At 37.0% G+C, this 15918-nt stretch overlaps 1 protein-coding gene across 5 annotated transcripts in view; it reads left to right on the top strand.

Moving 5' to 3' along the window:
* The window catches only part of PTPRM (protein tyrosine phosphatase receptor type M), a 441653-nt gene that overhangs the window by 342753 nt on the left and 82982 nt on the right, over nucleotides 1–15918 (top strand). For 3 of the 5 annotated variants that reach the window (XM_054515010.1, XM_036405775.2, XM_036405768.2), the window contains 5 exons: nucleotides 4432–4583; nucleotides 7532–7606; nucleotides 7834–7860; nucleotides 11601–11612; nucleotides 12373–12560. In XM_054515010.1, the coding sequence (XP_054370985.1) occupies nucleotides 4432–4583; nucleotides 7532–7606; nucleotides 7834–7860; nucleotides 11601–11612; nucleotides 12373–12560 (454 nt within the window). The remainder of the gene's footprint in view (nucleotides 1–4431; nucleotides 4584–7531; nucleotides 7607–7833; nucleotides 7861–11600; nucleotides 11613–12372; nucleotides 12561–15918) is intronic. The other 2 variants (XM_054515015.1, XM_054515018.1) reach the window with 1 other exon arrangement.

Genomic DNA, 15918 nt, shown 5'->3' with positions numbered 1-15918 from the left:
GACTTCTTTTTGCCTTTTTGATTATACATAGTGCTAAATTTCTTGTCTTCAAAGAATCAGTGACTATCAGATTTCTTTCTTCTGTACTTTATGAGGTCATTTAGATGCAATATTGTGTGTGTATAATTATGATTATTTTTCCCATATGCATGCCTTTGTATCTTTCAACACTGAATTTCGTCCTCAATGAATATCCAATCATTCTGCCTCATGAGATAAATTTGTAACTTTTTAACCCTATTTCTAATTATTACTACAATTTAAAAATTGTGTTTTGTTGAAGAAGATTCTGGGCGTTTTCTAGGTTAGTGTGTATATGGTAAATAGTGCAAATAACAACATGCACTTATGTAGGATAGCCACTAGTAATGTGAAAAAATGACCACTTAACCCTACCCTTGGTATCACATCTTTCTAACCAGCTGCTAAAGCATTTTATTAAAGGAGCGTTCTTATTGTAGTTTAGATTCCTTTAGAGGTTTGGTGAGCAAACTGTTAAAAGGCTTTTGCAACTGTAAGTGCACTGCACTATTGGGTGCCCCAATCCTTTCTTCATCTGAACCATTTCTGTGATTTGTCCACAAGCAGAGAAGTAAAGTTTGAAACAATAAGTATGTAAGAAGCAGCTATTTTATCTTGCGTTACAGTAAGTGCAATAGATCAGTGCATTAATTAAAATAAAAAAATCAGCCCAATTCCTTAAGCAGCACAATTACAAATTTCATCTCACTTTGTTTAATAATATCTTGGTGATGGTAGTGTGTTGTTGGAGCTGTGTAAAGTGCCAGCATCTTGTTTCTCCTTTATTTGCCTGGTGAGCAGGGAGGCATACTGATACAGAAAGGAGAGGACCACTCGGTGTGGAATGGGGAAGCAGGAAGTTTTTGTTAGATTCAAATTAATAAGCTTTTCTCATTGTTCCTAAGTTAAAATGGAAAGCACATTTTTGGCAGGGCCTGATTTCATTACTCAGTCACAATTTAAAAAAAAAAAATTATTTTTACATTGTTACATTCCTCTAACTATGGCAGTGTCCCATTGTGCCTCATTCTTTGTGCCCCGTGGTTTTTAAACAGGCAGAGAAAAGGCAGGCTAGGTCCAAAAGATTTTGGTATTTAAGTAAAGACAGGACAGAGAAAAGGGATGCAGGAAAATAGGTGGAAAATGAGCTAGACAGGCTGACAATGTAGTAGCAACTTAGCAGTTATTGGAGTTGGTTTCTGGGAGGGTTTGAGGGAGAAGTCACTGGGAAGGAGGATCTTGAGAGAGATACTGAGTAAGGCTTGCACAGGTTTTACAGAGTTGCCTTTCAACAAGGAGGCACTGTACAGGAGAAGATGCATCCATCATTGGAGAGTTTCGTCATGGTGGATAAAATGGGAACAGATTTTGATTAGCTGTTTAACTTATTACTTTCCTGGACTGTCTTTATTAATATTTGTAACAGAACAGAGTAAATGATACACAAAATCCTGCACAGTTTTGCAGGGGAAGTCTGTATTTTGTCTGCTTTGCATTTTAATATATTTTAACCATTGCACCAGTTCACTTATTTCTATTTCTTGTGCCTTGAAATTCCAACAGTTCTTAGCTGGTCTTGAGATTTTTCTGACTATCAGGCTCCTCTTACCTGGGGCTGATATAGTACATTCTCTTTCCTCATATAGTAATAGTAACACTATTTGTGTGATAAGCTGGTCTTTTTGCTTTCCCTACAAAAATAATTTCATCCTAGGTAATCATCCTGGGAGCTTCCATCTGTTTCATGTTTTCCCTTTGATTGTAGATATATCTTCCTTTAAGAAGGATGCAACATCAGATAGTAGCTATGAAGTGTCTTTTCCATGAGTGAGGATGATCAAATATTTAAACCTTTTTTTCCCCCCAAATTTACTTCAAATATAAGAGTATGAGGGGTGGTGGAGATGTGAGGTGCCACGGTTTTGAGTTTCTTAAATCTTGTATAGCTAGACCCTCTTGGGGATTGAGAGATCCAAGGAATGGATGAGATGCAGAGACTGCAGCACTGCAACACTTTCAGGAAAATCTGAAAACTGCAGATGCTAGAAATGTTATATTCAGCTAAAGTTTACTTGATTGAGTCCAGTGGGTGTTTTTGTTCACAGTACAGAAGCCTGGCTGGTATTGCTCTCTTCCTGTAAGTTGTTTCAGATTTGGACTTTTCCCACAAGACCTATTTCCAGAATTAGATTCAGATTGAGAAGTACTGTACAGTTGTTACTGTCTTAAAAAATAAATCTGCTTTAGCTTGATCATGGGACCCAAGGATTGGAAGGGGAGTCATGCATGACTGCCATCTAAATATACTGCCATCTAAGGGTGAAAGAGGAAAAAAAAATCCATTTCATGTTACCACTTTGATAGGCCTGTCCTTACAAAGGACTTCCATTAAGTTACTCATGTATAAGGTGATAAGTCTCAGATTCTACTTTGAATAATATATTAGTTATTCATTACAATTAGATATGAAGGAGGGGAGACATTGAAGGATGCAAAGATCTAGGAGTTTTGTTTTACTTACGGTACTCAAATGAAATTTAACTATCTCTGATATGAAAGAGTTCAGACCATGCTCCCTTATGCATTTATGCACTATGGAGTAATTAAGAACCAGTTTTATTACCAAGTTTACAGAGTAAGCAGAGGCTGAAGCAAACACAGTGACTCCTGAGCTAGGATGGGCAAAGGCATAACACTGCTTGTGCAAGTGCTGCAGCAGGTCTTTAAGGCAGTGTACTTCATTCCCTTTCAGTCATGGGGACATGCCCTTGGGAATGGGGTGGCAATCTGTCAGCTTATTCAGGGCCAAATGTGACCCTTTATACTTTTCTGTCCAGTGACCCAATACCATGCCTGCACTTACTATTCCTGCTTTTATTGTTAGCGAGCCTTAATTTCAAAGACATTTTGAGCTTTATTCATGGATTAAGATACTGCTGAGCTTGGTACAGAACTACATCAACAGCAGTACTACATTGGTACAGAACACATCAACAGCTCCTGCCCAAATGGCTTCTCATGTAGGTGAAAGGTAGCAGGTGGATAGATGGAGAGCATGAGGAGGCTGAGGCAGTGGTGATTTGGAGTGGAAGAGTGAGATCAGTTGGGAGAGTTACAGAAAGCCCCTCCGGTGTAGCATGAGAGAAGACAAATGTTTGAAAATCTAGGGGAGGCTGGTGTAAAATTTTGTCTGTGGTGGGAACTGTCTTTTCATACTGAATAAAAGTTAACAAACAGAAAGGCTTTGAAAGTTAGTACAAGTTGGTTGTGCTTGATACATTTGACCTCTAGAAGCAGAAGGAACCTAGGTGAGATAATAAGCTCCTGAAACTTCTAGTTGAAGATATGCAAAAGATCGTTCTGGCAGATGAATATGAACTGGTTCATTGTGTTTTCTGCAGAGGAAAAGTCATTAAATTAACAGACAGGACAAGTAAAGTCTGTGGAGCAGCTGTAGGTTTTTTAAACCCATACCTTGAAGTTACGCTACAGAAGGAATCTGGAAAATTGAAATTAAGGCAAAGACAAGAGCTTGGAGAAAGGCTTGGTCTCAAACAGAGTCATGGGCCAGGGAAACAAGCCAAATAGTCCCAGGATCTGCTATCATCAGGATCACAAATGCCTCACAGAGGCTGAAGGAAAAATCAAGAGTTTTGGACATGTTGTTTTGTGATATAGCTAAGCATTTCTCAGGGAGAGACAGTGAGACTTTAGACTGAAGCAGACAGATCTGGAAAAAAAAAGAGGTATAGGCATCCAAGGCAATTCTGTAGTTTAATGAATCACTATTGTAGTATCAGATTTAAGATCTTGTCTCTGACAGGCCATTCCTGCTGAGAAGCAACAAACTCATGTGACTAATTCTCCTGAAATCAGGAGTGACAGAAAATAGTCTTTAGGAATACAAGTCAATTTGAAATGTCTCTTGAGTGTGCAGTGTGTATTCAGAGCTCCAACACAGACTATACAGTATTATATAAACTAGATTCTTGTTTTACACAGAATAAAACCTCTCCAGACTCATCTATGCACATGAACACTGGTACTGATTTGTCATTTCCACTGAAATCTCTCTTTTCATTTTTATTTATATGTTTAATCAGATGTAGCCTCTGATAGTGTAGTTCACATCACTTCATATCCAAGTAATCTCGTTTAATTCAGTGGTGGTCCCCAAGGATTAAGGTGCTGTTGACCATGTGTCAGTGGACTGGCAACTATCCCTTGATTATCAGACTGAAAGAGATGAGAGTAAAATACATTTAAAGTTCCAGAAATGCAGAAAAAAATGTAAATGTTAATTAATAATATAGTCACAAACTACAGTACTGATGTAAACAACATGAAAACTATGTCTGCTTACTGAGAGTTGTTTTTCTCCTTTTTTTTCCTCATCATTCATTTCTTAAGAAAATTGGCTAAGAAGCGGAAAGAGACATTGAGTAGTACTCGGCAGGAAATGACAGTGATGGTGAATTCAATGGATAAAAGCTACACTGAGCAAGGCACCAACTGTGATGAAGCTTTCTCTTTCATGGACACGCACAATCTAAATGGGAGATGTAAGTTTTTTCTTTTCTTTTCTTTCATTTTCTTTTTCTTTTTTTTTGTGAAGGTGAAAGGAAGGTGCAAATGGTTTTTAAAATATTCCTCATTACTCAGTCATGGAAAATCCATGGGACCGAGAGTTTCCCACTGTGCAGCACATTATGGTGTCTATTCAAATGAGCAAGACAGTCAGACATCAAGTATAGACTTCTTTAAAAATAATAAGGATAATTGAGCTTTTTTCTGTCCATCCTTTTCTTCTGCAGAAGAACAGTGACATTACTGAAACAGTAGTTTTACCTTTCTCCAGTCTCCATTATGTTGAAAATTTTATATCTCTCATGCTGTCCCACATCCCTCAAATGCTTCCCTTGTTCATGTTTTTTTTGACAGTACAAATTTATTTTTGAATGTAATAACTTAATAATGATAATCTGATTGTCTTATTATTTGCAATTCTAGATTATGCTCTTTCTGTTGCTTGTGCAAAGGAAGAATCAGTGGATTTGTCTGTTCTGCAATTTCATAAGATATTCTCTAATATCCTGGGCCTTCTTGGATCTACCCTGAAAATAAATAAGATTTGAGTTATAAAATTTCTTGTATTAGAATTTTAGTCAAGGTCTCACTCCTGTCAGAGGGTTGGCACTAAGCAGAAACCATGAAAAAATAATGCTTTTTTATAATTGTTTAAAAGACTTACTAGGTTCAAAAAGTTGTTGGTTTGGTTTTTTTTATTTTGGTTCTTAAGGAACCTCAGGGATTTTGTATGCCATTGGTTTTTTTAACATCTTCGTAATTTGTCAAAGATTAAATTTTTTTCAAGTACTAACAGTATGCGAGGCCCAACTCTCACTCTTTAATAATATGCTTAAGAATTTATCTTTGATGAGCTCAATTGTACAAATGTGACAGTGTTCACAAGGGTTCCTGGATGAGGGAAGAGACAAAAATATTGACTCCATGTTCAGAAGGCTTGATTTATTATGTTATGATATATATATTACATTATAACTATACTAAAAAAGAATAGAAGGAAAGGTTTCCTCTCAGAAGGCTAGCTAAGAATAGAAAGGAATGAAAAAACAAAGGTCTATGGCTCGGACAGAGAGAGAGAGCCAGCTCTGCCGTGAGTGGTCACTAAATCTAAACATCTACACGAGACCAATCACGGATCCACCTGTTGCATTCCACAGCAGCTGATAACCATTGTTTACATTTTGTTTCTGAGGCCTCAGCTTCTTAGAAGGGAAAAAATCCTAAGAAAGGATTTTCACAAAAGATGTCTACTCCAGTACAAACACTCTGTGAGGTTTATACAGTGAGACTTTTCTCAGCAGCATTAGGCTCAGAATTTGCAATGTTAATTTGCATTTGACTTACTTTTGAAATTGGTTTGAAATAGATGTTTCAAATCAGACCTGCCTTTCTGGTGAGAATATACCCCTGCAGTTAATGAGATTGCTTATTTCTGTGAAGAGATCAAGAGGTTTTTACTTCGTCTTCCATCATCATGGTACAGTTTTCCAGTGGTGCTACTGAATGGTCATAACTACAAATGAAACTGCGATGAGTTCCTGGGACTAAATCCTCCTCATGTTGAACCACCTCAGACCTCTTTGAAATTATTGCCGTATATACTGCTCCCGTTTTTATACTGCTCAAGGGCTAGAACCTCTAATTAGACTTTCCATAAGAAACATGGTCACCAGAAGGTGCAGCCTGACAGTCTTCAGGAATAATCTTTGTGTAAGACCTTGTACACAAGAGGTTTAGAGCATTCCTACTTCCTATGAAAGTTCATTACCCTGCCTGCATTCTCACCTAGCAAGTTTTATTACCTGCAGCAGCCCTGACTTCCACTAATGTCTGAATCCATACCCAGAAGAAGTATCACTCTGTTCTGACTGTCAAGGAAATGTAATCTCCTCATTCTGGAGGAATCAAAGGGGCATGGTCTCAGATATAATAATTGATAGGATAAAGGATAAATATCAGCATTATTTAAACCAGTTTTGAGATATTCCCATTTTAACAAGGGCTAGTAACTGTTTGCCCTGGAAGATGAACTGGAAAAAAGATGGATGAAAGCCAGCAGGAGTAATCTCACTACTCATCCAGCAGATCCTGTCTTCCTCAACTCTGTTTTGTTTCACAAATTCCTGTTAGTCTGTTTACAGGTATCCAGAATATGCTTACATTCCCTGGTCACTGACTTTGAGATGTGTGGACAAGCAGCTAAGGTGGAATTTGCAAGGAGCTTTGCTTAAAAGCCTCTAATGACTCCTTAGCTGAACATCCTGCAAAATGTTGTGATTAACTCCTGTTAAATCTATCTGTGTTTACTATGGTAATTTGCATGATATTTGTATACTAGGGGCAAACTGAACTTAATTTGTCCCCATTGGTCTTTCCCATTGGTTTTACAAATGGTTAAGTGATTAAATACCAATGTGAGCATTGGTCCGTATATAACTCCCTGAAAACCACCTTTAAACAAAGAGTAATATTCAGGGTCTATTAGAATCTCTATGCACACTATCCACCTGTCTAAACAAATCAAATAAAAAAAGGAGAGGAAAAAATAAACTACAGTAGAATATATATTTGCATAAGATATTTACAGTGTTGTAAGGAAAACTTATTAATGATCAAAGCTTCTGTCAAAAACACCTCTTGTCGATGTGATGTGCTGTTTCAAGCATGAGTATTCAGTCTAATCTAGTGATTTAAGAAGTGTATTTCCCATCAGCAATCAAAATGCTTTCTCCAAGCATTTCTTTTTAGAGAATTGATCAAATTCAGTAAGCTATTTCATTCACTAGACTTGCCTGGTTTTCCCTAGGTCCTGATTCCAGTGCAAGAAACACAGCAGGATGAACTCTAAGTCAAGTCAATGCCATCTGCTTAAGTAGCTGCATATCATATCTCTGTCTATAACCAGCTTTGTTTCTCTTTGCAGCTGTATCTTCACCATCTTCATTTACAATGAAAACTAACACACTGAGCACAACAGTGCCTAATTCTTATTACCCAGGTAACCAGTTTTTTTCTTGTTTTCCACCTTCTATAGACCTTTCCATAATAAAAACATACATATTTATGTAATTATACTTCTTGCCATCAACATTTAATGTATATATAAGAAACATACCATTTGCTAACAGCAGCTTTCTGAAAGAAAACTCGGGAGCATGTATCAATCATTTACTGTTTTCTCTCTTTTTACCTTTCCTGCATTGACCTGCTTATGATGTATGACAGATCCATTTGTGCCAACTGCAATTTTAGGTGAGAACATTTCCCTTTATCAAAGTTCATTGCTGAAGTAATTTCAGATGTTGCAGTTCTTGGGGAGCAGACAACAGTATGCAAAATGCTGGAGCTTTCTGCTAAAGGGAGGGGTGGTAAACTTGGCTACACTGAGGTGCTAAGGGCAGTTATCAGGTTTGATTACTACTGTCATAGTGCAAGTCAGGGGAGAAAAGACAGAAATAATTTTAACAAGTGGATTTGCAAGGAAATGTTTATGCATGTATTTGGAGTGACACAAAAGAATTTGATTATCACAGCAATTGAAATAGTTTTCCTCATTTTTTTTTCTGTTTTAACTCAGAAGTGAAGATGTCACTTCTTAAAAATAACTTTTTTTCCTAGTTAAACTGCTCAGGATACAGAAAATCAGACAAAATACAGTTCAGCCCATCTACCAGCTGTCGTGTCTTCTGACAATTCTGTAGAGTTTCTGATGAGCTTGTCAAAAAGTGAAGTTTCAAAGAGGAGATGGTATTTTGAACAGCAAAATCATAACATGACGCTTAGAGTATATAGTTTATATGCATCAGGTGTCACAGGGATGAAATAAAACAGTAAAACTGTAGGTTAAAAACATACAGTTAAAATGTAAAGCATTTCCACTTGGAATTTAGGAAAATCTGTTATTGTCCAATGTCAAAAAGAGAGAGGTTTCTGCACAGTGATAAGTAGTAAGCATGAGGTGCTTTTGCATTTTCAGTGCTTAACTCTAACCCCTTCGTGGCTTGTATTCATTTACACCTCCTTCCCGTGCTGACTTTAAACTAAACAGGGGCCGGTTTTAATAGCAATTCAAAGCATAACAGTGCACTGTAGCAGGAAATCAAACTCCTTAAGTGTTAAGCCTATTCATTTACTTGTTTTCCAGTCTATATTTTCACAACAAATATTTTCCTTTCTCCTCTTTTTTCTTCCAGTCACTGTAAAAAATTTAAGACTCCTTATCTGATTCCTGCCCTTGAACTGTAAATTAAAAAGGCTTACATAGACATAGAGTGAAGCATATAAGAAGTAAAAGTTTAGGAAGTAATCTTTTTAAATTTGTTATTGTGAAAGTATATTTAGTGCAGTGCACTTCAATGTGATAACTTTGAGAAGGAACTTTGCTGGTTTTATACATTATGTAAATCTGGAAGCAGGTAATGGTAGTGGCTGTAACAATGTAATAATCTGCATGCAAATGAAATTTGCAGTGCCTTTTAACTGCCTGAGATGTTAGATTTTTTTGTGTGCTTTAGCATTCATTCAGCGCTTCATGCAGTAGATGTTCTTTCTGACCTTGTGGGTGGGCAAGGAGAAAAGTACTATTATCAGGAGAAAAACTTTGAGATTTCCTATCTGTATTATTTAGTTAATGCTTTCTTCAGTTATTTTTGTGATCCTTTTCTATATAATAAGATTGGTAAAATTATTTGTTAGCTTTTTTTCCCCCAAGAAATAATCTCTAAGTACTTTAGCTATCAGGCAAACACACACTGGGAAAAATAAATTATTTGATTTTACTAAGTCTGTAAAATCTTTTAATTAGTTAGGTATGTATTTTATGGCCTACTACAGCAAACCCGTGCTTACTCATCTCAGAAAATATTTCAGTTATTTCACTGCATGAAATAAATATTTTTAACCTTACATGTTAAAAATTTAGTACCATTTTATGAACGGTGTTCCATTCAGATTAGATCTCTCTCCCAATATGTGTTTATGACTCTCTGTACAGAAATAGTGTTGTATCTGAGGTAAATCAAATTAACTGCGCTTGAGCTGGTAGGGGAATACAGCTGTTAACAAAGTATGCAGGTTTTTAATTACAAGTAATACCTGCTCTTGCTGTCTTCTACTGTCCAAAGAAGTTGTGTTAAACAGCAGGATCAAGCCTGTAGCTAGAACTAAATGATCTTCTCAGTGTGACCTCCTGAAAAAGGTACAAATCTGGTGAATGGTGTTGAGTTCAGCTTTCAAAATCTGATGGAAAAGCCACAGCACACTTACTGTTTCCAAATATATTATTTAATAAATGTTGTATAGCTCTATGGGAATGGGTAAGTGTACAGTAGGACAACTGCAGCTGTAGGAGTATTTACGCCAGGCAAACTTCCCATTGCCCATGAACACTGCATCTGGAGGAGCTCACCCTTTGAAAAACTCACAGCCTGAAAAGCTCATGCTGCAGTGTTCAGAGGCGAAATAAAAAACTGTAGTATGTGGCTCCTAATGTACTATATAAACCAAGGATTAAAACCACTTTATTTTAAAAAGCTTAAATGATAACTCCTTCTGTATTAAGGCAGCTATAAGAGGTAAAGAAATGGAGAGAGGAAAATTAGTCTAAAAGTAGGGAGCTTGCAGGAAAGAGATTCATAATTATTAAAATGATGCTTGCATAGTGCAAGACTTTGATAGCTTTGCCTTCATCTTAGGTACTAACAGTCTGTGTTGCAAAGAATTTTGCAGTTTGCAAAGAAAAAACAAAAAACCTCACGTTTTCTAACCTTTTTCTAAAATTGAAATAAGCAACCCAAAAAATCATTATCAACTTTCTACCTTTTTTTTGTCTTTTGTGTCTTAGCCACCTTGTAGTTTTCAGGTGCCATTTCAGCAGCAACATACTGTACCTACACTTGTATACCACGCTTCATGCCATGCATCCCAAGGTGCTTTGCAGTACAATTTTATACCACATCAGACAAAAGTTGTAAAATTTATGACTAAAAGATTAATCCCTTTCCTCTGCATTAGATCAGATTAGTAGACTGACAGGAAAAGGAGTGAAATGGCCATACCCATAACCATACATTTATCTCTGCTGTTTTTGATTTAGGCGTCAATGCACAGTTCCTGTTGACTGTATGCTTAGTGAGGACGAGATTTCATTTGTCTTAGTGGGAATTGAGAGGGCCTCAAACCATCTTTGAAATACAATTTCTTGAGCTTTCTGGCTTTAATGTCAATTTTCAGTAGTACAACTAAGATGAGAATCTCACCTTTAACAAGGTGTGTTCATATTTTTGGTGTGTACATGAGAATCTGGGACCTTTTCATACGGAGTATTTGTGGAACCTCCTGCTATATTACATCTAACTTATGAATGTGGAAATATTATTTTAAGGCTTCCCTTTCATATGGCTTATTTTTAAAAGTAATTTTTTTTATAAATACCTTATTTTATAAATATGATACAGATCTAGGTTTGGTTTTTTTCGGTACTCACTCAGGGAGGAATAGCTTGAATAAATCAAAGCATCCTATTAACAATATTGGTTAAAATTAAAAAACTCTAAGATACATAAAATTATTATTTGAGTAAATAGATAAAATATTTGTGATGATTCTTGGACCTTAGAATTTGGGGTGGGTTTTTTTTCTTGTCAAGTCTGAACAAATTTTTAGATTCCATCTATACAGGAAGCAAGTCATATTGCTTCCTTAGGTAGAGTGCTCTTTCACATTTATTTACTTCTAAGTAGAGATTTTGATCTCAGTTCCATCTGTGTGAATTGACTCACAGTATGTAAACATCAAGTAAACATCTTGGTTTTAGTAAATCTAATTTCTACTGTGAAACTGAGATCAGAATCTGACTCATTTAGGGAATCATTCTGTAAAGACTAAACTAAAAACATTAAATTACCTGTAATTATTAATGTAGTACTGTTGCTTATGCCCTGTTTCCTTTTTCTCCTCCTCTTTTTTTCTCCTGATATGTATCTTCTTAAAAGTGCCAATCAATGGTAAGTTGCCCATTTGCCCCATGGAAGAGATGTGGAGGGTTGGGAGAAGTTTGTGTCTCATAAAAATTTTAACCAGCCCACGGGGGTCTCCTGTTTGTTGGCTTGCATGTCAGTTGACATATAACATTCCATGCCTAATGTGGTGGCTCATGATACACCGTGGTCCTAAAGCATGTTCAGCAGTCAGTCAAGACCTTTTTCCTTACCAGATGATCCTTTGCATTTGTCCTCTTGTAGTTTGTCTCCAAGTGTCGTTTTCAGATCTACATTTCCATTGCAGTCCTAGCTTGATGAACCCATAAGCCATTTTGTGCATCTTTTTATTTTGCTCACTCCAAACATTTGCTCTAAATTTGCAGTGTAAAATACAGCACTTCAGTAGTTTATGAAAAATACAAGTCCAGTTTCATTCCATGGGACTTGTTGAAGTTTCAGAATGAAACTTCCATGCAGTTTAAAATGAAATGCCTGTTTTAAAATTTGTTTGCAATCAGCTAGCAACATTTAAAACAATATTAGAGTTTGGACTGCTCTGCAATGCTTCCATTGTAGAACTATGGACTTTGCCTCATTACAATCAGTCTTGCGATTTCCGTGTGTAAACTGCTCATGGATTTACTGTTCTTCTGGTGTAGCCTTCACAGACAGAACCAATGCTGATAGTGTCAGATTTCTGCCATTCCTCTAGAAATCTTTGTAGTTTCTATTTCTTCTAATAAGTGAAAATGAGACAGCATGTGATGAGATACTCTTTTTCTAGATGAAACCCACACGATGGGCAGTGACACAAGCAGCCTGGTCCAATCCCATACCTATAAGAAGCGAGATCCAGTGGATGTGCCCTACCAGACGGGACAGCTCCATCCAGCCATCCGTGTAGCTGACTTGCTGCAGCACATCACCCAGATGAAGTGTGCAGAAGGCTACGGATTTAAAGAGGAGTATGAAGTAAGTGTCCGGTCTAAGGATCTGATCATTATGTCTTCTGGACCACTGGTTGTATGTGTCTGATGCTGAGATTTTACCAGTGTGCACACTTCTTGCATTTTACAAGGGATGGTGTTTTTTTAGAACTTCACACGTTGTCATGCCAACTTCGCGTTATAAAAATTGCTTAAATATATAATTGTTTAAACTGGTGTTTCTATTATTAGATTTCCAAAACCCATGCTTCAGGCCACTTCCAAAGTCACTGATGACATTTTTTCCCCCTGGAACATAGAAAACAATTAATTCCCAGGAGGACCTAATCACTTGTCAACTTTCGTTTGCGTGGCTGACTTAAACAAGTTTGTTCCTGTGAGGTTTTTTTATGCCACTGTTACTTAAAAGTGATGGAATTGAAATTTCTTGTGCTTGGAAAAGATTTGCTCATCAGCCAAAACCTTTTATACCAGCATTAAGCCTAGAGGAAAGCTACAATTAATTTATTTTAAAAAAATAAAATCAAGACCATAAAATGGAATTTATAGTGCAACCAATGACGTGGATTTTTAACTATAGTGGATCAAATGATTCTGCTGAGAAACAATTTCCAGGAAAATCACTTAATTTTCAGCTTACCAAGCTGATGAATGGCATCCCATTACAGACAGTAGGTGTAGTCATGACTAATGCCAGTAGATGCAATACATCAGGGTGCAGTTTGTTAATAGTGGCAGGGAAGGAGGACTTTAAATAGTGAAGCTGGAACTGGAAAACTCCTCTTTATATATGGAAATGGTTATAATCACAATGAACTGTTAACTAGCTATATATTTGAGAGTTTTTTTCCATTGAGCTACTGCAGTAATGTTGTTTTTTCTCCATATGCAGTGAATGCCCAATATATTCTAGCACTGCAAAGGCTGCAAATCTCTTTGTTTACATTTCTGTCAGACACATACTGTCCTCTTTATAAATTTAAACTAGACAACAAAAGAATTTCTTCCTTATGTATGACCAGAAGGATAAATGTCCAAATGAAAAGGAAGGAATAGTTTGACAGGGGATTTGTTTTGAATGAAGTCTCATAGATGGTTTTTGTTCTAACAAGACAGCAGGATTATATAGTCTCACCAGGGAAAGAGTTTGATTCAGGAATTCACACAGGATTCACTACAAAAATAAATCTATGGAACAGAACAGAAAGTAAACTAGCACATTGCCCATTAGGAGCACTTCAGAGGAGTGCAAGGATACAGAGCACTTGCTGTCATGCATAGTTTTAATTGCTTTAAAATAAAACTTAATAATTAGGGCCACTATTCTCAATAATTTGGGCAATAGTTCACCGTCTAAGCACATATATATAGTTTTAAGTCCTATTGGTGTCATGTAGAAGTTTTTGGTGTAGCACAACTGATGCAAAGGATGAATGTTGAAAAATCGTCTTTGAACAATGGCAGGCTGGTACTTCCCCCCTCACTGCTCAGCTCTGCATTAGGATTTACCCACTTGGGATACTGAGTGTCTATAACTCCCAATACTCGTGGGCTTGGAGGAGCACCCTGTTTGGCAGGATTCTACCTGTTTGTTCTCCTGGGAGAAGGCTCCTGTTCCCACAAGAAGGATCAGGCCCTTGCTTTTGGCTGGAGAGATCAATACTGTGCCTGTCTGTAGAACAGAGCACATGCAGACATGTCCTTAGGGGCACACCAGTGGCAACTTCACTGCTGCTTTCCCATCTGTTTCTTGGGTGTGGAAAGAACAGGAATGCACTTCTGGGAGCTGTGGATGTAAATGCAGCCCTTCATTTGCGGCGACTGATCAGGATTGCACAGAAATCCTGAAACCTCGGGAAATTTCCACCTAGCTAGTCTGCAGTGGATCTTTGAAATCCTTTCTGTCCCCTGCCAGACCCTTTAGAAAGGAGAGATTTTTGCTTGGTTCCAGTGGTTTTAGATGTTAGACTGGCAGGATATCATTGGCCTGATTTCCCAAGTACCCCTGCACTGATTGTACATTATTTAATCTCTTCCCAAGTACTGCAGCATGGGAGAGCTTTTACTGGTCATGAAGGAGCCTCCTTGCTCATCTTCTTTCTACATTAAAGAAACAAAGTAACTAGAAAGGGGAAAAGTGTTTTCCTCAATTCATCACATCTTCCTCCTTACATATGTCACCTCTTGGTTTTAGACTCAGTACTTTCACAGGGATTTCACTTTATCCTTTCTCAAAAATGTCCATTGCCAAAGGGCCATAAAACCAAGTAACGAGATTATCTGCTCCCTAAACAGATCAATTAGGCTACTAGAGGTTAGCATGGTTTGGCATACCTAGGGCAGAAGCAGATAAATTCATTAAAGTCTTACAATTTCAGATAAGTTTTATTTTTAATGCTGTTTTTGGATCAACTTAAATTGGTGACTCCTCAGTGTAAAGTGGTTCTCTGCCGAATTAAGGCGAGTTGACATAAGACAGTTCCAAATCAATTTCAGAGTGTCTGCGCAGGAGCATGGACTGGTTTAACAAAATTGATTTGAAAACACACCTTTAATTAAACCAGTGCAACTTTGTGTAGATAAAGCCTTGAAAAATCAATTTCACATTATGTTCCATGACAGGGAGTTCTGAGCTTCTATTATCTCAAAACCAGAGGTTCCTTTGAAAAGCCAAGATTTGCAAAGGGTGTCCTGCTCAGATCAGCCTCACTTACTGTCACTAACAGGGCTGTGTCAATAACAGAATTTTAAAAAAGGTTCCTCCATGTAGCTTTATCTTCAAGGCTTTCCTCCCAATCATCTGTCTCATCTTCCCTCTCCTCCCCTTCTGTTGAACACATCCTTTCTCAAGGTTTTCTGGCAGCTAACTGTTTAAATCCAGAAATTATTTTATATCATTAAAGCAAAACTATTTAAAATACAGTAATGTTATATACTGTCAAGATAAACTGCACTGCATATGTTCCCTCTGTGCTGCATGGCCTTCATTTTGATGTGTTGCACCAATGTAACTGTACTAATGTCTAAATTATCATAGTCAAATAGATGAATACAGGATCAGGTGCCTGTCAAGGTCAGGAACATGAAATATATTATCTAATGTGTGTTAAACAATTCATTTCAGTTTAGCACTTCAGTTTAGCACCTGTTAGAGATTGGTAAAAGCATTTAAAAATATATTTTTAAATAGCGTAAAAAGATGGATAATTTAAAGAGAAGTTGAAGATGAGTGTTGAAAATAATTGGGGATATGAAAGAAATTCTGTCTTAATAGCAGTCTCTTCATTTAAATGGAACTTCAGAAGATTTGCTAATGTAGATATGCTAAGGTAGATGTGGTTATCATCAGTAAAACCTAACTCACTGAAAAAAAATTCATTGGC

Source organism: Molothrus ater, chromosome 1, assembly GCF_012460135.2.
Source record: "Molothrus ater isolate BHLD 08-10-18 breed brown headed cowbird chromosome 1, BPBGC_Mater_1.1, whole genome shotgun sequence".
In the NCBI taxonomy this organism is placed as follows: Eukaryota; Metazoa; Chordata; class Aves; order Passeriformes; family Icteridae; genus Molothrus; species Molothrus ater.
Note: the sequence above shows the minus strand (reverse complement) of the source record. Positions and strands in the feature narration are given on the sequence as shown.